The 26094-nt window shown below is 27.5% G+C and overlaps 1 protein-coding gene across 1 annotated transcript in view; it reads left to right on the top strand.

Annotated features, from left to right (window-relative positions):
* Positions 1-25669, top strand: part of LOC129984118 (protein Skeletor, isoforms B/C-like) — a 67128-nt gene extending 41459 nt beyond the window's left edge. Inside the window, exons 6-16 of the mRNA XM_056093900.1 lie at positions 3142-3214; positions 4345-4531; positions 6568-6667; positions 11681-11820; positions 12911-13037; positions 14540-14656; positions 16168-16506; positions 19640-19833; positions 21502-21562; positions 22114-22277; positions 23639-25669. Of these exons, the coding sequence (XP_055949875.1) occupies positions 3142-3214; positions 4345-4531; positions 6568-6667; positions 11681-11820; positions 12911-13037; positions 14540-14656; positions 16168-16506; positions 19640-19833; positions 21502-21562; positions 22114-22277; positions 23639-24928 (2792 nt within the window). The 3' untranslated portion in view covers positions 24929-25669. The remainder of the gene's footprint in view (positions 1-3141; positions 3215-4344; positions 4532-6567; positions 6668-11680; positions 11821-12910; positions 13038-14539; positions 14657-16167; positions 16507-19639; positions 19834-21501; positions 21563-22113; positions 22278-23638) is intronic.
* The last annotated feature ends 425 nt before the right edge of the window (positions 25670-26094 follow it).

Raw genomic sequence — 26094 nt, 5'->3', positions numbered from 1 at the left:
ATACACACATAATGATTTTAGAAAATATTTTTTTAAAAAATGCACATGAAATTTATGAAAAAAAAATTCTGCACAATAAAGGAATTTTAAAAAATGTAAAGGAAATCTGGATGATAATAACATACACAAAGAAAGTTTCAAAGTTTGATAGTTTGATATGTTTTTTTTATTAATCCATTCCAAAAAATGTAAAGAGACATTCAATGATATAATTTCAATAAAAGATAATAATAAATAAATTTATATAAATTGCATAAATTACATTTTTTTTTACTTTACGAACTTTGTAGCTAATGAATGTGACAGCAGCTTATCAAAGAACATTTATCAATTTCTAGTAAAAGAAAATGAAATAAACCTTGTCATAAAAAGTACTTGCATTTATTTAATATTATATAGATAAATTAATGAAATTTCCTTGGAGCAAACTTTCATGAAAAAAAGAATTAGCAGCGATATTTTTTTTTCATAATTTTGTTTATATTTTAAAATTATAAAGCACTGGTGTATAAACTTTTTTTTACTTTAATATAATACCTGTGACATAATAAATCTATACTGAATGATCATATTTTTTGTACTGAAAAAACGTAATAGAAATTTAATAATTATTTCCTGTCAAAATTTTATGCTTTTGGAATTTAAGTTACATTTATAAGCAATAAATCCCTAATAATATTTTAATAAACTCCGTAATAAATGACATTATTACGGAAATATCAGTCATGACCCATTCACATCATAATGATTTATGGAAGGACAAATAATGAGCAAAATTTTAATGATACTTTTCAAAAAAATGAAATAATTTTAGCTAAAATAATTTATTATTTATCTTTACATTCATCTTTCTAAAATTCATAAAGCAATTTATTTTCACACACTATACATGACATCATTTCGACAAAATGCATAACTATGAATTATGAGTGTCTTAAAAATATTAATCAAATTAATTATTTGTTAAAAATGATTAAATGTTTTTTTGTGCATTTTGTACGAACATTTTCTTCTCTTGCTCTTGTGTTTGCCCTTTATTACAAAAAGGGCAAATACATAAGGACAAAAAATGTTATAAAAATATGCATAATCGGCTTTTTTCCCAAGGAAAAAAAATCTAGTGTAAAGAAAATGTTAGCTATTACGTATTTTACGACCTCATTATATTTAATGTCCGTAAAGTTCAAACATTTAAAACTAATTAACCATGAATTTTCTATTCTGAACCAGTAAGATAAGCTGAATTTTACTGAGTAGATTATATTTATTGTTCTTATCTAAGCATTTTCTATTTAGTAAGTTAATTGCAAATTTCTCAAAAAAAAATCCATAATTACTTTTAAAAGCATTCGATTGTGAAAATATTATCATTTAAGTTGTAAACATAGTGATGTAAAAAACTGAGATGATGATGAGAAATACACTTTTACTTAATTCCTGTTTATTTAAAAAATAGCCATATAATAGTTAAATTAAGAACATGTGGTATTAGATTCATAGTCCTGAAAAATATCGTTTTTTTTGTTGTTGTTATTGCAAGCTGTTTTCAGAAATTGTTAGCAAACACTTTTTAATACATTGATTAATTTTGCGGATGACAAATTATTGTACTTTGTGGCGTTTAATTAAAAAATATTTTTATTTACAATTAGACTATATTTTTTTCTTAGAGATATGAAGGCTTAGTATTCTCAGTACTTTCAGAAAATGGGGAACCAAATGCAATTTCATTGAAAAAATTATATTTAAACGGTTAGATTGCAAGTTCATATAGGTGAAAAATAACAAGTAATAGTTATTTTTACGTTAATTTTAAAAATATTACTATGTTTAAATGTGATTATATTATATTATTCGTCGAAAAATGAGCCACTAGTATTTTTTAAGATGATTAGTGAAAATGATGAGAACCACTGGTACCAATAATGATTGACGAAAAGGATGAAAACCATTGTTACGACTAATGATTAATTAAAATGATGAGAAAAACAAAAGATAAAAAATTTATTCATAGCTCTCAGACTGGATTTTGAGTAAATTTGATTACATTTTGACATTTTTTTATGCATATGTGGAAAAATATGAAAATTACTATAAACAGATTTAAATTTTTAATTTTGAATGATTAAAAACAAAACAATGATTTTGCATTTGTTTCAACTTAGCTTTCAAAAATTTGTTTACATGATGAATTTATAATTTTCTGCATAGAATATCATTCTTAAAAGACGTGTTTATTGACGATATTTAAGTAATTATAAAATAAAAGAATGAAATCTCAAAGTGTCCTTCTAAATATACGATTTAGTATACAACAACAGGAAAGTTGATTTGGCTTAACAGTTTGGAAAATAATATTTGTATATTTTTTTACTACCATTATGGGTATCGATATGCTTCCATTGTAATATGAAGCAGAGTATTTAAAAATATCATATAAAGAGGATTATATTAAGAACAAATTAATTTCATATTATTACTGTTATTACTGATGTATGAGGTATGTTTTTCCAAAACTTTCGAAAAGCAATGATTATAAACGAACTACACGTGTTCGATCACAAAGATTCTGTTAGAATTTGGGAAATTCTGATATTTTTAATTCAAATTAGTCTAAAATTTAATATTTTTTTGTTGGAATAATGGTGAAATCTTGTCAGTATCTGGGATTAATTATTACTAATTAAAGTCAAATCTGGAAGTGTGAAAAAGAATCTCTCATTTTTATATTATTTTACTTCGTTAAATATATTTCCATACTTTGGCCATTGTTTTATTGCGCAAACTAACATTCAAACTGCCGTATTTCTATTTATTTACCAAAATAACTCATTCATTTGTTAAAATTAATGTTTTTGAATTATAATTATTATCAATGCACTCATTACTAATTAATAAATATTTATGTGTTATTTATTAAAATGGTAAAATAAATTTCAGAGGCATTTTTTTTAATAAGAAATGTTATTTTCCCTTTCTTTTCCACGTTTCTAAGCCGATTTTCTCTTAATACGAATTTTAATTCTATTTCTTTCAGCTACAAATAAATCAAGTTCAAAATATAAATTCTTTCACTTATAATTCGAGGTTTTTATACTTTTCCAGTTCTTTCAATAAATATTCATTGTAATTTGCTTTCAGCCGCTTACTGGTGGGTGTCCAGAGGTGCTAGGCAGCATCCAAGGGGTTTAAGGCTGGCAGATGAAAACGGCAGGTACGTTTTTCCATCTTTTTAGTTTGATGTTTTCCGCATACATGGTGCATTTTTTCTCAAGTTAGATTTGATAATTCGCTAGAAAAATATAATTTTTGTTTATTTGAAATGATGATCCCTAAATTTGCAAAACTGCCAATATGTTACAAAAATGTTTTAAATGATGAAAAAACTGCGTTTGACCTTATTGAAATCAATAAGTGTACTGATGAAAATATCACGCATTCCCATGATCCAATCCTTCATGTTTAGTACGTTTCGCATATTCTTAACAATCTAGCACTTTAAACAAAGAAACGTCATTCTTCAGCCATTAGCACTGATTGGTTATGAATTTTTCTCTTTCGGAATTTTAGACCAATGAAAGGCTATCACATTCATACGTCATGCGTTGGTTAGCCATTCTTCATCAAGGCGCCATTAAAATAATCTAAAATATTCAAAAAGTGTAATATATAAAGCTTCCTTTCTCGATTTATATTTCTCACTGAACTTTTTTTGCATAAAATCTTAAAACATCAAAATATTTTAATGATTAAAACTCCAATAGGACTGATAAATTGTCTAAAATATTAAAAATGATAAAATTTTCAAAAGTACATTTATTTAACTGAACAACATATAATATAAATTTTACATAATTTATATTTTATGAACATATGCCTGTCTCATTTAAAGTTTGCGATATCACCTAGAATCATATGCTTCCCTCATTTAAAGCTTATGACATCACCTAGAATCATATGCCTGTCTCATTTAAAGTTTATGGCATTACCTAGTCACATGTCTGTCTCATTTAAAGTTTGCGACATCACCTAGAATCATATGCTTGTCTCATTTAAAGCTTATGGCATCACCTAGAATCACATGCCTGTCTCATAGTTTATGGTATCATCTAGAATCATATGGCTGCCCCATTTAAAGTTTATGACATCACCTAGAAACATATACCTGTCTCATTTTACTGCATAACTTAGAGCCATATGCCTGTTTAACTGATCAGAAGTTAACTTCTAGTTCACGATTGGATTAGATACCCAGAAAATATATGTTTATGAATGTTATATTCTATCTGTAATATTGCTTTTATAGTAATAAAAATATGAATTACATAATGTGTTTTGTTACAGTTTCGCTCCCCTCCCTAAATACACTGGCAAGACCGTCGTGATAACCCTGCCACCAGAGTACACCATCTATGACTTTGATTGGTTCGGCGTATGGTGTGAAGAGGCCCAAGTCGACTTTGGCAGCGTCAGATTACCCCAGGATCTGGTAGTCCCGCCATCACCCAGAACACTTGGAATTGAGTTGGAGGTGAGCCGATTCGGTGCACGTTACTGATGTTCGGTGCACGGTAGCTGAATTCATTACATTACAATTTCAGCATCCTTACGTGTATGATACAGATGTTTTTTTTTTTTTTTTGTAAGATCAATAAAGGATTATTCTTTGTTAGATACACTTTAGCTCTGTTTTTTTGAAACTATGCACCACCAGGCAGCTTTATATATTGTGTAATTTTGGAAGTGAAATTGGTATTATAAAGATATTTTCGAAAGTTTCATTTTATAGGTGTCTAAAGTCCTATTTTTAAAATATTCGAGCCTTAATCGGTGTGATAAAATATTGACATAACCAATTTTGTTTTCTTAAATTGTTAAAGATAGTAGAGTTCATATAAAATTATATGAAATAGATTAAAGAATGGAGAGTTCTCAAACAGTAATAAATAAAGAAATCAATATAAAATAATTGATTAGGGAAGAATTGAGAAAAGTCTTTACTTAATTACGAAACAAAAGCAATTAAAATGTATTAGTTTATTTCATCTGAAAGAAAACGCAAACCTAATTTTTACTACCGTATTATGATTTAAGAATACATTTATTTTTTTCAAAGTTTGCGTCATTAAAGAATAATTGTAGAATATTAATAATAAATAAGTTGTTTATTTTAAATTTTGTTAATTGCAATTTTCCAAAAATAAAAAATAATGAAACTAATGTAAGAAAACTAATACATCGAAAGCGAAGTACCTTTCAACAGGATGTATGCATTTTCTGAAAAGCGAAAAATAATCAATAATTAATGTAAAATTTAAGAATAATATTTAAATTATAATTACTCGCCTTGGTTTAGGAAGTATATTTTTTTAGATTAGTTTAAGCAGTTGAAGCGCATACAAAAATGAAATAAAATTTCGAGCTTTACTTTCAGACGCATTATTATTTTTAAAAAAAATCTTCCATTGAATGAAATGAAAAAGAAAAATCAAACATTTCAATAATACCTGCACAGTAAGCTATTAGATATTTTTATGGAAAAAGAGAACTTTTTCTAATAAGAATTCACAAAAAACATCGAAAGGAAACATATGAAATTAAAATTTTGATATCATAATTTTGCGAAAACTAATTACAAAATCAAAATTATTCTGTTGGTTTTAATATACCGGACTATACTGTTATAATGAAAATATATGTTTTTATTAAAAACTGAATGCAACCTAGATTTAAAAATTTAGCTAAAGCCGGGCTAAGAAACAGTACCATTATTAACCGATCAAAGAAACGTCCAAAAATAGTCATATTTAATTGCTATGTTTTGAGTAAAAACGTTTGAAAATAACCTATAAAGCTTGTCTGCACTTTGAAAGTTGGGAATTTCTTTTTATTTCCTTCTTCAAATCATTTAGTCCACACCAATTCGATGAAGATCTCTACCCATTCAAATAATGAAATGCAAAATATTGAATGCAAAAAGTATTAATTCCATTATTTCGGCGTGCTTTGATCTATTTTTTTAAACTTTGTGAATAAAGTTGCTATTATATGTCGATTTTAAAACATCAAAGTAAGTACAACGTTTATGAAAAGAATTGTTGTTTTAAATGCAATTGAAAAAAAAATTGACTAAGTGACTAAATAGCATTGAGAATTCTGGTCACATTTTAAGAAGTAACATTCAAAAGTTACGCGTTTTAAAGTAAATGCAATGTTTGTGAAAAGAATTATTGTTTGAGTACTCTGGTTACATTTAAAAATATAAAATAATATTTAAGACTCAAAAAACTTTAAAAAATATACTTCAAATTTGTCTAAAACAATGGAAGAATTATAAAAACATACGTTGTCGGTCCTTTTATCGGAATATCGCGTATTCACTTTTATATATTTCCGAACATCAATCATATATACTGCAGTTTTCTTCGCATCAAATGAAATTTCACAAATGTATGAAGAATTTATTTTCAAAAAAATATATTTCATATATTTTATAAAAATATGTATTTTTATAACTATACATAGTGTATTCATTTTATCTTACCAGCCTCTTTTCTTCGTTCACAGTACAAACTGAACTGCGAAGTGCTGCGAGATGACTTGGGCTATGAGATCAGGTGGATTATGGACGGGGAGGATATTGTCATGCAACTCGTTGCACGACTTGGTGAGTATTCATTGCAGTCAGTGTTATTGAACGTTTGAATCTTAATTTAGATTATGTCAGAAAAAAATCTCAGCCATTGAAATATGCATAATTGGTCTATTTTTTACAACCACTTTTAAAGAAGAAATCTGGCACTTAATGACATTTATATGCAAATGAAGTCTCTAATTATCAGTTATATAGCTGTCATCTTTCATCTTTTATTTTTTTAAATAAACAAGTTTTTTATCAATGAGATCTTATGAAGGTTAACCTAATGAATATTTGATCGCTGTCTCTTAACACACTTTTAGAGTCACGTTTAGTCATTTGGCAGTTTTATTAATAGCTGTCTGAGTTATCATATCATTTTTGTGCTTCTTGGTCTAGAAATTGTCTGGCATTCATTGTCTGTGTTTAAAAATTCAAGTGTTTCAAATTAGAACCGTCTTTTTTTTTATTTTTTTTTTTTTTATTTTCAGACACGTATTCCAACGATACCTTCTCGAAAAAAATAATCAGTGTTGGTAATTGAATAAATTAGATTATGATTTTATTACTAAGAGCTATGAAAACACAACTTCATTCATTCCATGGAACAAATATTAATATTACAATCTTAAATTTAAAAAAAAACACACATAAAAGCTATGAAATAAAAAATGGCATTTTTTTTGTAAATAGTAAATTTGAAATTAGTAGATAAAAAAGATAAAATACCAAGAATAAAATAAAAGAAATAAACAATTCACAAAATTTTAATGATGAAGTGAAACAGAGAGAAAAACAAAATACTTTTTTACTAATGTCACTTAAGGCAAGAAAGCATTTCGAATTTTGTATAAACCATCTAAAGAAATAATAAAAGACTATGCAGGTAAATAAAAGCAAACGTAAAGGGACTTTCTTCAAATTTTAAAATTAATCATATTGTCTGTTTTTGTAGACACTTTAGAGCTAGAGACATGTTATTAAAAAAAATCAAATTTTTAAACATTATATTTTTCCTAAAAATAATGCAATGTATTTAGTGGTATTTATAGTAGATTAAAATGTATAAATAGCGTTATATTTTGATATGAATAGTGCATTGATTTTACATCTATATGAAAATATATTGACGTCTTTAACCAATAATGAAAAATAATTTGCATCTCAATTCGAAAAGAATTTTAGGCTAGAAATAATAATGTGCTACAGAAAATAAGTTTTATATTTTTTACAAGCTTCAATATGTATATAAAATAGTTTACTTCCATTACATAACGTCCTTGAAATTCGGAAAAAATACCAATTTTTCGTTGTATTAATATTGCATAACAACGCAGGCGATTAGACATTAACTCTATTTGATAATAAATAAAGTTCACAAATTTTTCATATTTCATTTTGCCATCATTGATAAGATTGATTTTGAGGTTTAAGTGGATTTAATTTTGAAATCATTTTTGTCACAATCTTTATCAACTTTGGGTGAAAAGAAACTAGTACACAAAGGCGAATTTTAATATTTTAGATCTTTAAACCGTGAAAATTATGAGGCTGTTCTTTTTGTAATAAGTCGGATTATAATTTATAATAATTTAGTTTTACATTCCAGTTCGTTTTTAATATGTTAATGATTTATTTTAGGTAAATATTTTTTTATTAACTTTGAATTTTTTTATTTTTATTTATCTATTATCACTCCAAATTATCCGGCATATACATCCCTACATCCCTATTCTGTGTTTATAAGTATTCTATTAACAAAGCGAATGTAATGATACATCATACCTGATAAGTTATACTTGATAAAATGTTGACAAATCCCTAATATTTTATAATTCATAGAATTTGCATTTTTCCATACTTATTTATTTAGCAACTAGAAAAACGAAGTTCTTTAACTGACATGCTTGAGATTCTCTCAGTTTATCTGCCCTAGGTAGTTTCCTGTTTGCCTAATCAGTTCTATCCACTTCTAGCATACTAGACAATTACTTCTAATACTCACGTTTCTTTACAGTACAAATGCAGCAATCTCTATCCGTTTTTTTAAAAGTTTTAACTAGTTTATAAAAGTCTCCATTACATTTTGTCTTTAAAATAATGATAAAAAAAGCAGTTTATCACAAATTTAGACAAGAAAAATACTAATTCAATACATGAAATTGATGAATAAGGTTTTCTTTCATATCTTTTATATATATATATATATATATATATATATATATATATATATATATATATATATATATATATATATATATATATATATATATATATATATAGTTACGAAATTTTATGAAAATGCCTTTCAAGGCTTAACTTGGCATAGTTTTGAAAGCATCTCTGCTGAAATCGTTTTAGCATTACACTGTACATCCAAGAACAAATATTTTTATTGGACATGAATGGACGTGCAAACGAATTTCTGAGCATTTTGTAGTATCAGAAAGTAACAAGGTTTAATATGAATTTTCACAATGTATATTTACGTGTGCATATGCATAAAATATTTAATCTGGTAGCTTACAAACAGCCTTTCATAGCAGGTTCATTTTCTGGAAAGCTTTATTCTAAACACTGTAAAAGCAAGTGCTTCTTAAACTAGCTTTATAAATTTTCCTAATTTACTAAACATGCCCACCAACTCCTGCAGGGGCGCTGATAAAAAAAGCCAACAGCTTAAATACCAGGACTAATGTTACATCTCCTAAGCAAAAGTCACGCACTGGGTTTCTTATCTTTGCTAAACTGCCGCAAGGAACGACTTCCCACTTTGCTACCATTTAAATAAAGTACTTACCGCATGTAGGCGAAACTCCAAAATTTCAGTAAGCGATACACAAAATTTCTAGCATAAAAGTTGGAATGATTAAAGTTCTTTACTCCCGAGGCAGAGTTAAATGTCTTGTAAAAGAGATGAGATGATACTTTGCTAATGAATCTACCGAATTTACTTAATATTTAACTATGCTTGGTTTAGGACCACTATTTTCATTGAATGGATGATGTATGATGGAATATTCACGCATTTGTGAATATTCCATCATTTATTTGGAGACTTATAAATTATTAAAATTATATCATCAAATAATTGATTTTTCAGTACATTTGAAAGATACTTTCTTGATATTTTAAAGGTTATGAAGTTGCCAATAATTCCTTATGATTGCATGATTTTTCAAATAACTCATTCTTAAATCAGCCTACAGAATAGAAAAACATATCGATAACTAATAATCATTTATATATTAAATTTTGTTTGAAAATGCGATTGAGATTTTTAAAAATAAACATACATTTCGCAGGTTCACATGTTTATATTTTTCTTTGATTCTTTTTCAATAAATAAGTAAACAAAAATTTATGAAAACTGGGAGCACTAAATTCTTCTAATTTAATGAAAGGAATTATATTCGTAAGGAACCCCCCCTTTTTTTTTTGTTACATTTTGACCTCTTTAGATGATGATGATGGTTCATTGTTATTCTGAGTAGTTTGGAAACTCTACAGAGCAAACGGCTGGACGTAGAGGTAACAAATTTCACGTGAAGTTTTTATTCGGGGAGGGGGGGGAGGGTAGGCGATCACTAATAAAGTTTTTAATTTTAATTAGAATATTACATAAAAAATATATGCATTTACTGCGTAGTATTGGAACGTATTATAACTCATTATCTTATCTTCAATTTGAATTTCAAAAAAGAAACATTTTAGTGAGCCGTTTTAATTTTTGAAATATTTTTCAGTATATTTTCAACTACTCATTGTGTTAGTAATTGCCTTGCAGTAATATTGAATATATTTCACTCACTATCGCGACTCCATCAATAAGAACACATTTTAAAAAATTAAATCCCTTGGTGAACAATAATTACGAAATATATAGACCTAGAAATGAAATATAAATAGGAATCTTGTAAACAGTCTGCAATAAAATGTGAATCTATTATTTTTACTAAATTTAGCGTGTGATCTTTGCAGAAATTTTTTGGTGTTTACCCTCTGAGTGCGGACAGTACACAATCGAATATGTTTCTTAAACGTTTTTTTTTTTTGACCGATTGAAACCACTGACATAGAACTATGGTTATTAATCCCAACGTATCATGTCAAATTTCCTTTATTTAAGTCATAGAATTTGTGAGTTAGTGAGTGTGTCTGAAATCATAGAATTTTTGAGTTAATGAGTCTGTCTGAAATCATGGGATTTTTGAATTAATGAGTCTGTCTGAAATCATAGAATTTTTAAATTAATGGGTCTGTCTGAAATCGTAGAATTTTTGAGTTAGTGAATCTGTCTGAAATCATAGAATTTTTGAGTTAACGAGTCTTTCTGAAATCATGGAATTTTTGAGTTAATGAGTCTGTCTGAAATCATAGAATTTTTGAGTTAATGAATCTGTCTGAAATCATAGAATTTTTGAGACTGTCTGTCTAACTGTACTATCGAGTACAATCAGAGAGACAGTAAATCCTTTAACAAATTTTGTTCAAAATTCATTAATAATCTGCTCATAAGATTTTAAACACATCTGTACCAAATATTAAAAATCTAGCTTTTTACATTTTTGTAGTTATTATCATGTTCACATGTATAAGAACAGCAGAAAAGATTTATTCTGAATTGATTTCATTCAAAATTTGGAATGAAATCTATAAATTCGGTATTAAATTCCCATAACGAACGTCAGCAGTCTAGGTCAAAGCAATTTTCAAATATCGTATTCAGACAGACAGGAAAAAAATTCCAAAAATGTGTTTTTTTGACTCAAGGAAATTTGAAACGAGGAGATTCGTCAAACTCTCGAGTTCAAATTTTTTGACAGTTTAAATAATTTGTTCTTGTATACTTAATATACGTGAAAGTAATAAAATAAAACCTAAAATCAATGACTCAAACCTAAAGCATTGTCATTTTACTTTATCTATAAATTCGAATTTCCTCTTAATTTTTGCAAATAATCAAATACATTTTTTGTAAGAAATACAACATTCAATTCAAAGTCATAGCACAATTTTTTAATTCATTTCGTTTCATTTCAGAACCTAACGAGTACATGTCCTTTGGTTTGAGTAAAAATGACACCAAATCAGAAATGGTAAAAGCAGACGCCATCGTTGCTTGGATCGACAAAAGAGGAAAAGGTCATGCACAAGATTATTATTTGGGAAGCAAGGAACAGGTAGGTTCAATAAAATGTGGAAATTCTCAATAAAAAGGTTTTTAGAATATTCTACTGGTCTAATAAATTTTAATCGCCTTTGAAATATACATTCTGAATTTTTATATGAATTGTGATTCTGATTTTAAAAAAAAACATATTCTTGACCTTTTCGTGTATGCGCTAAGATGAAGTTTTATAATCGATTAGCGCTTCTTGATATACCAGAATTCTCAAGATTTACATAATTTAGGGTTCTCAAATTTTATAAAATATTGTAATATTTTTTTAAAAAAATGAATTATGTTAATTGACTTATTTTAATTAAAATGATGTTTAATATAAGAAATCTCATTTGAAAAAGAATCTGCAAAAAATTAACAAGTTTCTGTATTAAGTAAAATAAAAATTTATAAAATTTAAAAATCATAATAAAATTATAAACTAGCAAATAATGTTTAGTAAAAAAAAAAGTATATAGTAAACTAAAGTAAAGAATGTAAATCAAGGTGTATAAAACAAAATTGTAAACGTATATAAATGTTTATTTTGATTATGGGCTGATATTTCCAGATATTTAGCTTAGTTTTTTAACTTCCCTTTTTAGAGGAACTATCTTATGAGGGATGCCATCTCTTAAGTCATATAGCGAGGATTACATTTTCATCGGCATTTTCTTCTGCAAATTTTCACACCATTCCAGTTAGGGAAACTATAAATCGCGAAAGACAATATTATTTTTAAATTAAGCCATAATTTATATCATGGTATAGAAATTTCTAAATGTATTTCTAAATATAAAAATTGCAGCATATTATAAATCTGTCTAAAATTTTATTTCAATTAGAGATTTGTATCAGTATCAAAAGGCTAGCAGATTTTTTACCACGTCTTGTTTTAATTTTTATTTATTTATTTATTAGAACATTTTTTCAAATTAGGAGTATTGAAAATAATTTACAAATTACTCAGACTTATTTTTTTTTATCTTTCTAATTGCCCTTAAAAATATTTTCACTTCGTATGAGGAAACTGTTTATCAGGTTGCACTCTTGTGAATTAGTTTGAATATTTTCATATTATTTTATTCTTTTATGTCTATATATTACAGTGCGTGGGACGTCGAGGTAGTTGCCCCGACACTAAATTTCCTGATGCCACGGAAAGCGTGACTCTTTTAAATGCCGCAAAGGTCAATGGATACACCATGATTACAGTCAAGAGACCCCAAGTGGGAAGTAAGAAGTCACATATAAAGTCTTCCTAATAAAATATGAAAATTATCTTTCATAAATTTTTTGCCAGAATATACATTTTTCAAACAATGTAGAACGTGCTGTAGCTTAATAGTTAGCTTTCAATCTAATGATAGGCGTAGAAGTATATAAATAAAATAAAAATAAATATTCCTTAAGATTAAGGATGAAGTCCATAGTGTTTTGAATCTAGAAATTGTTACAAAAAAAATTTTGTTTGCTTGCATTTTTCAATGCAATATGTTAATGATTTATTTTAGTCTAACTTTTCATTTAAGTAATTTCATGAAAAATTATTTATTTCATTTATTTATTTTCTAGTATATTTATCATGGAAAAAAATGACTAAATATCTCAATTCTTGAAAACTTAAATATGATTTTAGATAATGTTTTCCTCATATAAATTTAAGGCATTTAATTATTTGTCTGATAGTTTATAAAAAAATAATTATCTTCAGATGAGTATGAAATTAAGGTGTATCATTTTACAGTAGTTATTTAATTATTAGTTTAATCAAGAATAATTAATTAATTAAACTCTCTCTTCCTTTAATCTAAGTAAATATTTATTTAGTGTATATCTTTGTGTGCGTTTAAAAATTGATTTAACAATTCAATATATATGTAATTATATCCCAAAATTTTATAATTTATGAAGTTTATATTCTTTACAAATTTCTGATTTGGCAATTAAGCTAATAACAATTTTTAAACAAGCTGATGGTTGTATAAACCCAGTTCCCTAGTAGCCTAATCCAAAATCAACTCTGAGTGGATCTGGAGGTCCTCACTTGTTAAAATTCAAAGAATAATGAATGAAAATTCTCCTCTAAGGCATCATTACATCGGAATGTGTAGTTTTAATGTGAAAGTTTATTCTTAAATATTAACTTTCTGGTATGGCATATATTTGGAATTTTTCATATCTATTTATTTGACAAAATACTTCTTTTTTTATTTTGAATGTTTTTTAAAATTCTATTGTTAATTTTAAAAGTTTTCTTTAAAACTTTTTCTCCTATTTATATAATTAAGACTGTGTAGAGTATATTTTAATAAATTTTTCCTTTCTATAATATGGCCGATCATAGTTGTACTGTAGAGATACCGTGGCAAAAATAATCAAACATACATAACATCTAAAACAATATAATGGAAAATTGTAATCGGTATAGTAAATTGTCTAAAAAATTAAATCACGGAAATCCAAATTCATGCATTAAACCAAACAATTTAAACCAATTTCCTTGAAGAATGCTAAAATAATAACCAATTCTGAATTAAATAATTGATGTATATTTTATTTAATAATCATACAATGTACCCTTACTTTTTAAAATATTATATAACACAGATATTATTGGATAATAAAGTATTTTATAATTTATTTTCTTTATGCACATTAATCTTTCAATTTCATATTCTTACATATTTTTTAGTTAAAAAAGTCTTTATTTATTTGATAAATTTTTATTTTCTCAGTTGATCAAATATATGACCAGCATGTGTATTCGGATGGACCCCAAGCTGTTATATGGGCAATTGGACCCCTTAATGACAAAAATGAGGTATCTTACCATGGAGCTCTAAGATCAGAAGGTTGGTAATGAACAACTTATATTTAATTATTATTCTTTGTAATTTAATTAATTAAAAATATTATTAATTTATGTTTTTATTTTTACATTTACTTAATACTTTTTTTAATATGTGCTCATTCAATGCATTGAAAACTATCTTGGAATATCTTTATTCATTAATAAACAAAACAATTTGACAAATGATAATATTTGAGGAAATTTTATAGATTTGTGTTACAAAAGAAAAAAAGATTCTGCGTTAAAAAACCAAATCTCCCTTTTGTTCTATGATGCAAGCCATTATTAATTTTGACTTTATGATATCTATTAAAGGAATGGTAGGATTCTATGGCTTAAAATAAAATATTTTTTTAATAATTAATTCAATTTTCGCAGAATCTAGAAATATGATTTTTAAAGCTGAAAAAAATAAGGAGTTTTAAACATCATTAACGCTGAATTCTGTTGAAGAAAAAATTTGGAATTATTAAAAGTTCTGATATTTTCGAATCGCTTGGGAAAATTCGAAATTTTTTTTTGAATAATTTACTTAAATGAAACGTTTTGGAAATTAAAGTACTATATATAAACGAATTTTGCAAGCTTATTTTGGTGAATATAAATTTATTGTGAAAGAAATAAATCAATTTCATATTAAAAAATTTACTATTGAACTTAAAAATATCTGTACGAAACAAGTGTAAATTATTATGATGGTTAAAATTAAGCAATTTTCTCAAAATATAATTCGCATAGATTATGTTTATTATGGTTTCGAAATGGAAATATGGATATCTATATATAGATAATCATTTAGATATCTTTGTTTATAATAGGAGATATATACAGGGTGGTTATAATTAAAGTTCTAATTTGAAGTGGTCATAAAAGTAAAACTATTGAATCAAAAGTTATCAAACTTGGTAATGGTTTAAAGAAGGGCATGGAAATTTCTTTTCCGATAAAAAAAAATTATTAAAAACTCATTTTCAGTTGGGAATGTCGCTGTAAGAAATAGTTTAAAATAAAATAAAACATGATGCACCGACATGTGCATAACATTCCTCCTCGATATGCTTAGAGCAACTGTTGAGAATGTATTAATGCTATGTAACTTGCTTTCAGAAAATAGTGGGAGCCACATTGAATGCTTTGCAGAACGTTTCTGAAACGATTAAACACATTTTAAACAAATATCTTCCTGTCTTAGTTTGTTTGACAATATTGCATAAAGCTCCCTTTCCCCCTGATGGTGAGTTTTTGAACTTTTTCTGGCGGAAAAGAAATTCCAATGACCTCCTTTAAACTGTCACTAAGTTTGATAACATTTGGTCCAATAGTTTTCCTTTTATGGTCAATATAAAGTGTAACTTTAATTATAACCGCCCTGGATATCCACTTGAATTGTTATGATGGATTGAAGTGAAACAATTTTCTCAAAGTGTAATTCGTAGATTCTATTTATTTTACATGCAAAATGGATATATACCTATATGGAATCATTAAAACATGTGTCTTTTTTCCTAACAGGAGATATCTACATCGACTTCGCTCGCTCTCCTCAGTGGAATTGTCCACAACCTGCTGATTACGAGTCAGAACCTGAGTTCGTCCCAGTTCCTCCAACAACCACGACTACCCCAGCTCCGGTTAGAAAGCCCACCAAGCGAAAGCCAACCACCCCAGCACACAAGCGCAAACCTCAACCTACTGGATCCCGATATTCCAGTAGATCATCCGATGTACGAAGTAGCGAATCTAAAGTGGATTCCTCGTGGAATGTTCCTCCCATTGTTTGTCCTAGCGACAAGACCTTCAGAGCTCAGATAGGACCTGCTGGTGGAAAGGAAGGATTTCAAGCCATTACTGGTAATTTTGTCTTGCGGTTTAATCCTTCAGCACACGTACTCATTTTTTGAACATTAGCACGCGCGTGGGGTCAATTTAACCCCAAATTAGCAGGCAGTTACCCCTTGTTTTATTTGCTATTTCTAAAAAAATAAAATATGGACAAAGTATATAAATGTTTTTGCATGCAAATATGTTCTTATTTAAGATACAATTTCGATTTTTAATAAGAAAACTGAACTTAGCCCCTTTCTCATATATTTTCTGTATTCATTTCCTTTCCTCCCTTTTCATTAATATAAAACTTTTTTATTTTTATGTAAGTAGTTTTTTTTCTACATAAAAATATTGGGAAAAAAACAAGAAAATCTATATTTGAATTCATACATAAATAAAAATGAAGATTTACATTTGAATTTTTCTCGAAAAAGAAGCTTAAACTTACAACTTTGAAAATTCGTAACTTTTGTCTTTCATTTTTATATACGTACTCAAAAAAAGGTTTTATTATCCCTCATAATTAAATGAATGGTTAACATCAATTTCAAGACAATTTACTCATATTATAAAATAATGCAGTTTATATAAAAATATGCTGCTTTTTTCGAGAGGAGGAAAATACTCAGTTTTTGCAGAGTATTCAAAATCTGCACTTTGTTCTGACATTGTATTAAGATCACTTTTCACAATTTCATAAATATATGAAGAATCTGAACTATAATCATGTGATTATAAGTAGATAAACTTGCTAGAAAATCTGTGAATATGTTCTGCTCATTGTTACAGCCATAAAATGAAAAGAATTTGAATCGCCAGCACACGCTGGGGTCAATTTGACCCATACTCTCCTGTAAAAAATAAGATACATTATTTCATTGATTTCTGTTATTTTAATTCTCTTCTTCTAGCTCCCCTACTAAGGTATAGTAAATAAACGATATAAAATTTTATAAATTTCTAGAATTTCAAAACAAAATAGAAAGTATGGAATCAAAAATGTCTCGTGCATGTGTGATGACGGGTTAAGGAAATCTTTTAAGTATCATATCATAATGATTCTTATAAGATAAAGAAAATGGCTAAAATACTAGAATAAAGAAAAATGTGAAAAGGACAAAAACTGAGATTGAACTTTTTTAACTTCTGGATTGAATTAATAAAATAAAAACTAATTACTTTAGGTATTACCATCAGTTCATAATTATAGTCTGTGTATTTTCTATAGGCAGTTCAAGGTCACATTTTGTACCGCGTTACTGGTACTAGACAACCAATAAAGGTAGAAAATGTGACCTTGAACCGCCTACAGAAAATGCACAGACTATAATTGAATGCAATGTTCTATAGAAACTTTTTTTTTGACCTTTGAAATATGTTTCTATAACTTTTACATTTTGAACTTGAATTTATTAATACTTTTTAAAATTTATTTTGTCATAAAGACTGTTTAGGATTTATTTTTTCAAGAAAACTGTTTAGATTAAACATCATTAGCTTCATTCATCAGCTAATGATGAATAATATTTATGAATAGAGTTTTGGATTATGATTAAGAGTTCTTAAAAGCGATGACGTTAATCAAAAAATAAGTTACCTGAATATAAACAAAAATGTACCTGTAATCATTCGAAAATTCTTTTAAATGAATAATTAAAATATGTAATGAAACTTTGAGCCACAATTAATTAAAATGCTATTTTATACTTAAAAGTATATGAAAAAAAATAGAATTAATTATCTTGAGAACCATAAATAACTTCAACCTCATAGCAAAAAATTAAGCCTTGAATATCATTTTAATTAAAATTTTATTTTTAGCTCGAAATCTTATATTACTCAGGAGAACCAGGCAAAGTCATTTTGGACAAAACGTAAACTTTTATGTAATTAAGAACGTGGCATGAAAACTAACTTTAAAAGTCAAAAAACTGTTTTCAGAGAAACGCCTACATATTTAAAAAAATTGCGATTTAGAAATTTTGTTCAGAAACGAAATTTCTTTCTCCTTTATCTATGTACTTTTTGAAGAATCATTATTCAAAACTAATAAATAGTTATTTTATATTAAACACTTTAATCGTTTGCTATTTGTTTTTTCTCTTTATATGAATGACTAAATATTTGTTAGAAATCCTTTTGATCGAGTGCGTTGTACTTTGATGAACTAAATGAATCCGCTTTATATCCTTAAGTCCATATATAAGTAAATAATATTAAGTAAGTATATAATATTTAAAAAAAACAACTTTAAGATAAAATTGCATCATCAATTTTTTTATATAATTATGAAAAGTATCTTATGAATGAAATTTTAATCGAACTTTCTGGCTGAAGATATATAAATATAAGCATCATTTTAAATATTTAGCTTACCGAGTTGAAAAGATTTCCACAGTGAACTCAATATATTATCTTTGTGAAGCCAAGAACTATTTTTTATTAGTTTCTTTTTCAATGGATGAAATGGAATGACTTGAAAAATCGATTTCAGCTAAAAATGAATGTTATTTAAATAAGCGCATAATTTAAAATATTTGTTTAAGCTATATAGAAATACAAAAGTAATTTTGAATGTTATGTAATAATTTGTTTAGCAGCTGCTACTGAGATCGAAAAATCGTTGTATTCTTTAATTTAAAAAATATTTCTTTGTAGTGGCATCAGTTTAGAAAAATTATATTAAAAGTTTTCTTACTTTTATAAAGTTTCCTAAAGTTCTTTGCATTACAAATATTTTCAATAGAGATTAAAAAAAAATTCAATTATTGAAAACTCAAACAATAAACAGATGGATTACATTTCCTCCAAAATTGAATCAAATAGGAAATTTCTCTATTTTTCGGAAAAAATTGCAATCTCTCTGAGTATGTGCATTGATTTTATTTAATATTTTATAAAGTATCGTATATCTGAATACGTTTTTCCTTGTATAAAGATGTCCAATGGAAATTGAACTTTTTTTTTTTTTTTTTTGAAATCTCTGAACCTGAAATCGAAACATTTTGAACCTGAAATCCAAACTTTTTTGAAACTTTTGAACCTGAAATTGAACTTTTTTTTGAAACTCTTATGCCTAAAACTAAACCTTAAAAATTTAACTTTTTTTTCTCTATTATCAATGCCATCATTTTTTTAAAAATTGTCTTTTCTTTAGGATTAGTTGGTTGGGGTATCGCCTGGTATATTAATGGAATTCTGATACCTGAACTCACCTTGGAAAGGGGACAAACTTACACTTTCGTAGTGGAAGGAGGAAACGATCCTGAGAACCCCGCACGTACCCACCCATTTTACATCACAGACGATCCGGAGGGCGGGTTCGATCACAAGACATCGGCTGAGAAAAAAGTATGCAGAATTTTCTTCTCTACAAGTATTAAGTGGAGTGGTGGTTTCAATTTTACTTGATCTAATATGTATACCATATCTTTATACAATAGCTCACTATAAAGAAAAAGTGAATCATCTGTTTGAATTGAATCATCTGACCTCTCAGTTATCACTAGAATAAGTAATCTGATTTATTTATTTCCAAGATATGAAAATCGATGACCTTGTTTGAGAGTTTTCAAGGAAATTTGAAAAGCAGTTGACTTCTACTTGATTGAAAATCACAAGCAACCAGCCAGTCAGAATATAATTAAGTTTATCTTCTACTTGCTTGAAAATCTCAAACAACCAGCTAGCTAGAATATAATTAAGTGTAGTTAAGTTCTTTATATTAAATAGGTTGGTGGCTCAAATTCCATTTGATTTAGTATATAAAACATATCTTAAGTAAAGAACGTCCTGATAAAGCTGTAAATGGTGTTTTTTTTGTTTTTTTTTTTTTTGTTTATCAAAGTCAACATATCACATGAAACAAATTGCTTATTTATTTTCCAATATCTGAGAATATGTGATTTTCCTTCAGAGCTTTATTAGAACATATTGGTAATTATTTATTCTTTTTTACTTGCTTGAAAATTTCTTGAAGTCTAGCCAGTCAGAGTCACAAATTTGTCGCTAATGCGAACGTTAACTACCAACTATCTTTCTTTCGCCACAGAATATCCGTTAACTACCAACTATTTTAATTATATTGGTTAAGAGAGAACAGGAATGATTGAGAGAATTTCTGCACCTCTGTAATATTATAATAATACCCACTATCTTAGCGAAAGATATCCTTATGATAAAGTTTCGATTTGCTGAACAATCAATATTATCGGAATGGAATGCATTTTCCATTCACTATCCGTTGTGCATAGGAAATTGGAGATTATTAAATCAGTTCTTATATTAGTATGTATGGAAATTTGAAAAATTTAGTTTTTTCTCCAATGTCATTCCTGCCAAATGGCCAGCTCAAATTAATGAAATATGGCATGGTAGTAATTGTTATAACTAAAATTTTTCGGTACATCTTAATTTCCCTAACGACAGCTATTAAAACGACGCCAAGAATCGCTAAGCTAGTATTATCCCGAAATGGAAGTGAGCATGTTTGGTCTTAGTTCGACTACCTTTGGCTGTTTTTTCCCGTTCATGATTTGGCGGATTGGAAATCAAGTTGTATCAATTCATCTGATGGAGTTTTGAAATATTTTCGAATTTAAGCGTTTATGTTCGAATAAAAATTAAACTTTCTTGACTTGTAATCAGAGTTATAAAAGATAGGAACTGAAAATAAAACTTAAAATGGTTTCATCCTTCCTATTTTACATTTTTTAAACGAATAATTAAGAAAAAAGTTTGGGAGGAAAATATTTTTTACTGAAATAGGGAATTCAAATATATTTTGTAAAATTAAGATTAATTCTACTATTGAGGTGTCAGATATTTTTTATAAAATATACTTTAGTTCATCATACATTATTTAGTTTTATTTAGTTGTCTTTCATTTATTCTGCTTTTATGTTGTCAATTATGTTCTAGACCATTGACTATTAAAATGTTTTTAATGAGATTTTTGTCTTGCTTTCATCAATTTTTGAAGCTAAAACCACTGATTTTTTTACCATTCTTATTTTATAGAAAGTTAAGATTTTTGCTGGTGCTTCTGTCGACCGGAGAGGAAAATATACGCCCACTGGAAGTAAGAAAATAATAAGTGTTCAATATTTTAATTAGTTTTTTTTAATTCTCAGATATATTTGACAAAGAAAAAGGTTATAAATCTATGTAATCTGAGAATTTGAAATAAATAATTTAATTAGCCGATGAATTCTAAACGAAGCTAGTAAAAGTATTTCGCAAACGTCCCCCCCTCCAAAAAAAAAAGAAAGAAAAGAAAATTGGAAGATTATTTATGCATTCAAATTCTAAAATAACGAATATATTTTCTTTCAAAATATTCCTTTTGTTCAGAAATTCTGTAAAATAATTATAAAATTGTGCATATCAGAAGATGCATAGTTGCGTATATTAGAATAAACCTGATCTAAAGTAGTTAAGTAACCTAAATCTGTAAGTGAGACAGAAGCAACAATGTAATTTAATTTCATTGATTCTTCTAAATAGGCGTAGTAATTTAATTTTTGTTATCAGACGATAGTGTAGCCAATAGTTAAAGCATGAAGAATACGTATCTTTCAGTTTTAAGTGATCTTTGTTTAGCGATAATAAATGTCATTTCGGTTTTTCCAGAGGGTCGATTGTGTGAGTGGAAACTTCCCCAGGACATGAGATCCACTGATTTCGCGACTTTCGATGAATTCCAGCAAAATCTTGAACTGAAATGTGAGAGGGGCAAACCTGCAAGATTTACTTTCAAACCAGACAGGAATACACCAGATTTACTCTATTATCAAGTAAGTGGCTTTCTAATGACTTACGAAACAGTAGGAATTTTTTTATGTTCATTAATTTTTTAACTGCTGTTCAAGTCAGTGTTTTTGCTTAGAGACTGTTCAAAGAACCTATCTTCACAAAATTAAAATTATTTGTGAAATTTGATTGGTTTAAGCAATTAAATCTGTCATAATTATGCACAAATTTCCAGAATATATGCAGTTATGTAAATGACAATCTTTGTCATTGACATTTTAATTAACATTCTTAATCCCCTAATTTTAACTTTATATTTATGCCTTCTTCAGCACTTTATTTTGAACTAATATAAGATTTTATTATCTTCGTTTTATTCCATAAGTATTAATATTGAGCTATGCATTTTGGAGATGAAAGAACTATTTATTATTTAATTCTCCAAATTGTAAACGATATTGTTGGCCCGTTTCAATTCATTGTAATAATTAAGAACTTAATTTATTGTTGTTAATCCCAGTCAAGTCAACATTTTTCAAAAATTTCTTTGAATATTGATATGCATGTGGTATATTATAGTTTCATAATATTAGAGTTTTATATATTATAACATGTATGATTTGAGAATCTACCTAGCCTACTTTAATTCGTCGTGCAACATTTTGGGTAGGTGAGTGAAGCCACTGAGAGTTAAATGATTAATTAAATAATCACCAAAATATCCTTTAACTAGATTTCTTTTATATGTGAAAATATTGAAGTACATAAATGTGTTAACCATATAGAAATTATAAAAACTAAAACATTTGTATGTTATTTTTTATCATTAAAGGCTATAATCAGTATAAATCTTAAATATTATACAATTCAAATTTATATTTTACATATTGATAATATGAATTTCACGTATTAAATATTCATAAAATGGATACAAGTTATCTTTATAAAATAATAATCTTTTATCTACAAGGATATTATTATGAAACAACTACCGTAATAATAATTCTTAAGAGCGAAATATGAATAACATATTTTCCTTCTGTATAATGCTGCTCTAAAATCTCTTAAAAATTCATTATAATTAACTTTAAAGTAATCTATAGTACTTAATTTTTTATAAATGACATTTACATATCCAGTTGATCGCTAAGTTTTAAAATTTATTCTATTTATTTTCTTTGATAACTTGATAAATATAGTGTTTATCTTAGTGTTATCACAGTATGTTATTACAAGAAATTGCTCAAATTATTAATAGCATACATTAAAAGTTTTACTTTAGTATTCTTTGTTTTTAATGACTTATCGTTCATTATGATAAGAATAATGTTTATTCTGATTGATATTTATATGCAGAGTTAAAATAAAGTATTGTGTAAGTTAATTGCTTTTATTTAATTTCAAGTGCTATGCTCATCGACATTTGGGATGGAAAATCCATATTGTGGATTCTTGTGATGGTCTACGTCATGCAGCTAGCATTCAACACGTAAAAAATGTAACTTACAACTCCTTGGCCAGCGACTTTAAGCGTGGTGGAGAGAAAAAGAAACTATTCTCCGAGGAAGAAGTGCAATTTCCCAGAAATGATGGCATTCCTTTGATTTTAGAGGACGATTCTGCATCAGAACGTGAATCTCAAAGAGATATTCCACACAATTCTCCAGTTTATAAACCTACTACATCATCCGCAAAAAGTAGCATGTACTTCAAAGTTCCAACACCACCCCAAGAAAAGAAAGTATATTTTGTCACTACTCTTCGTCCAAAGATTGAATCTAAATATAGCACTCATCGACCACCTAAAGTAGTAACTATGGAAACATTTCAGCTTAGAGACGTCATTCCTCCCATTAGGCCACGAGGAAATTACCCTTCACATAAGACAGTAGCTGATCACACCGAAAGACATATTATCCAACAACAATATCGACCTCAGTTTTCTGAAATCAAGAATACCCTTCAGTGGTGGAATGATCCTTCCAAAAGCCAGGTGTCTCCAACACCTACAGCCAGAGAAGTGAGACAGCAGGTGACCGTTCGTCAAAGACCAACTCCAGAAAATGTTCCACAAAGATATCCATCCCAAAGGCCTCAAGGAGGACAGAATAAGGTAATATCCGTGGTTGTTAACAGTGGTTCGAATAGATATCAAACACAAAGCAGTTCACCAGGACACACATTTGCCGTGGTAAACGGCGATAAAAAAAATCTGGTACCTCTTCTTGTAGTGCAACCAAAGCAATCCACTGGACACCGCAATGAGAGGCCGAGGCATATACATCGCTCAAAGGGTGGAAACGAATACATTGCGGCAGCTTCTCAAAAAATAGTTCGTCATGCCCATCCTTCAAATGGATCTATACATTTCGACACAAGAAAAGTACCTCTGGTTCCAGTTATTGTGGAAAATAATGACAACAACCTCTATTCTCTGCAGAAAGTATTATCCTTGCTCAACAATGGAGGTGTAATCCACACAAGAGGAATCAGAAGTGCTGACCATCACCCCGATCATCACGGCGATGACCATCATAACCATCATGATCACGATCACGAGAATCATGATCACAATCACAAAGAAATGGATCATAAAGAAAAATCATCCGATAAATCTTTTGCTCGAAGCCTTTCTGCTTCGTTTGCCTTGATTTGGGTTATGTGTCTTTTGCATACCTTCCTCAGACGAACATAGATTTTGAAGCAGGATTGTTGAAAGCAAGCCAAATGCAACAATATATTTTGATGTATGTAATATATTGATTTATACGTGTATAGTGTATTATATGGATATATATATTAAATCAATATAATTGTATTATATTATTTAAATGTTATCTTGTTGTTCACCACTTTTGTAAAGTGGATCATTGTAGTCTTCAGGTTTATCAGGTATTTACTTTGCATATGAAGTAGATTGATGCATAGTCAATTTCTGCCCCACATATATTTATTTTTCTGTTTAACTTTTTTATTTTCCTTTTTTATATACTTACCATTTAAAGGTGTATTTGTAAGTGATGTCATTATTTTTGTTCATTGATCAACTGATTTCTGGAAAATAAAGGTGCGTTTTTTTTACTCATTTTTTCTTTGATACTTGTGAGGTTTAATAAGCTTATCAACATGATATGATTTTTCGATTTTCATACGAGGCTATATGTTATCTTTATGAAGTGTTTCGTATTTCTTTAATTGCTTACCATAAGAATCATCAATATGCAATGTATTGTTCAATCAGTAATAAATTGCATTTTTTGTATTACTAATATCAGAATGTAATTCTAACGCTTTTTTAACAATTATAGATATATATTTATAATTTGTGGAATTATTCATGAAATGTTTTTCCATACTCTTCCAATGAAACATGCTATTTAAATAAGTTCGATAATAATAATAGCGTTAAATGCAACTAAAGAAAAAAATGAGATGTATGACTGTAAAATAAAATAATTTTTTAAAATATGAGAGTTTTTTCTGATTTATTTAATAGTTAGTTTCTCTTTACTACTCTACCTTATTTTATTTTAAAAACATTTACTAAAAATCCTGAAGTTTAACAAAAAGTTTCCTAAGACACTAAGATACTGACAGAAAACTTTCTAAAGCTTCATGAAATTTACAAAATTTAAGAAAAAAATAGAAAAACCCAGATTTTTTTTTACATAAATTTTAAATATTTCTCTTGGCAATATTATATGATATCATTCAAAAAAAGAAAAAGAAAAAAAATCAAGATTTTCTTAATTTTTCTTTGAAATCATTCCTATTAATTCTCAATATATGTGTAAATTCTGTATAAAAATTGATAGATTGTAATTTTTGGGCAATTTTTTTTGCACAGAAATTGCAAAGTAA

Source organism: Argiope bruennichi, chromosome 9 (genome assembly GCF_947563725.1).
Source record: "Argiope bruennichi chromosome 9, qqArgBrue1.1, whole genome shotgun sequence".
In the NCBI taxonomy this organism is placed as follows: domain Eukaryota; kingdom Metazoa; phylum Arthropoda; class Arachnida; order Araneae; family Araneidae; genus Argiope; species Argiope bruennichi.
Note: the sequence above shows the minus strand (reverse complement) of the source record. Positions and strands in the feature narration are given on the sequence as shown.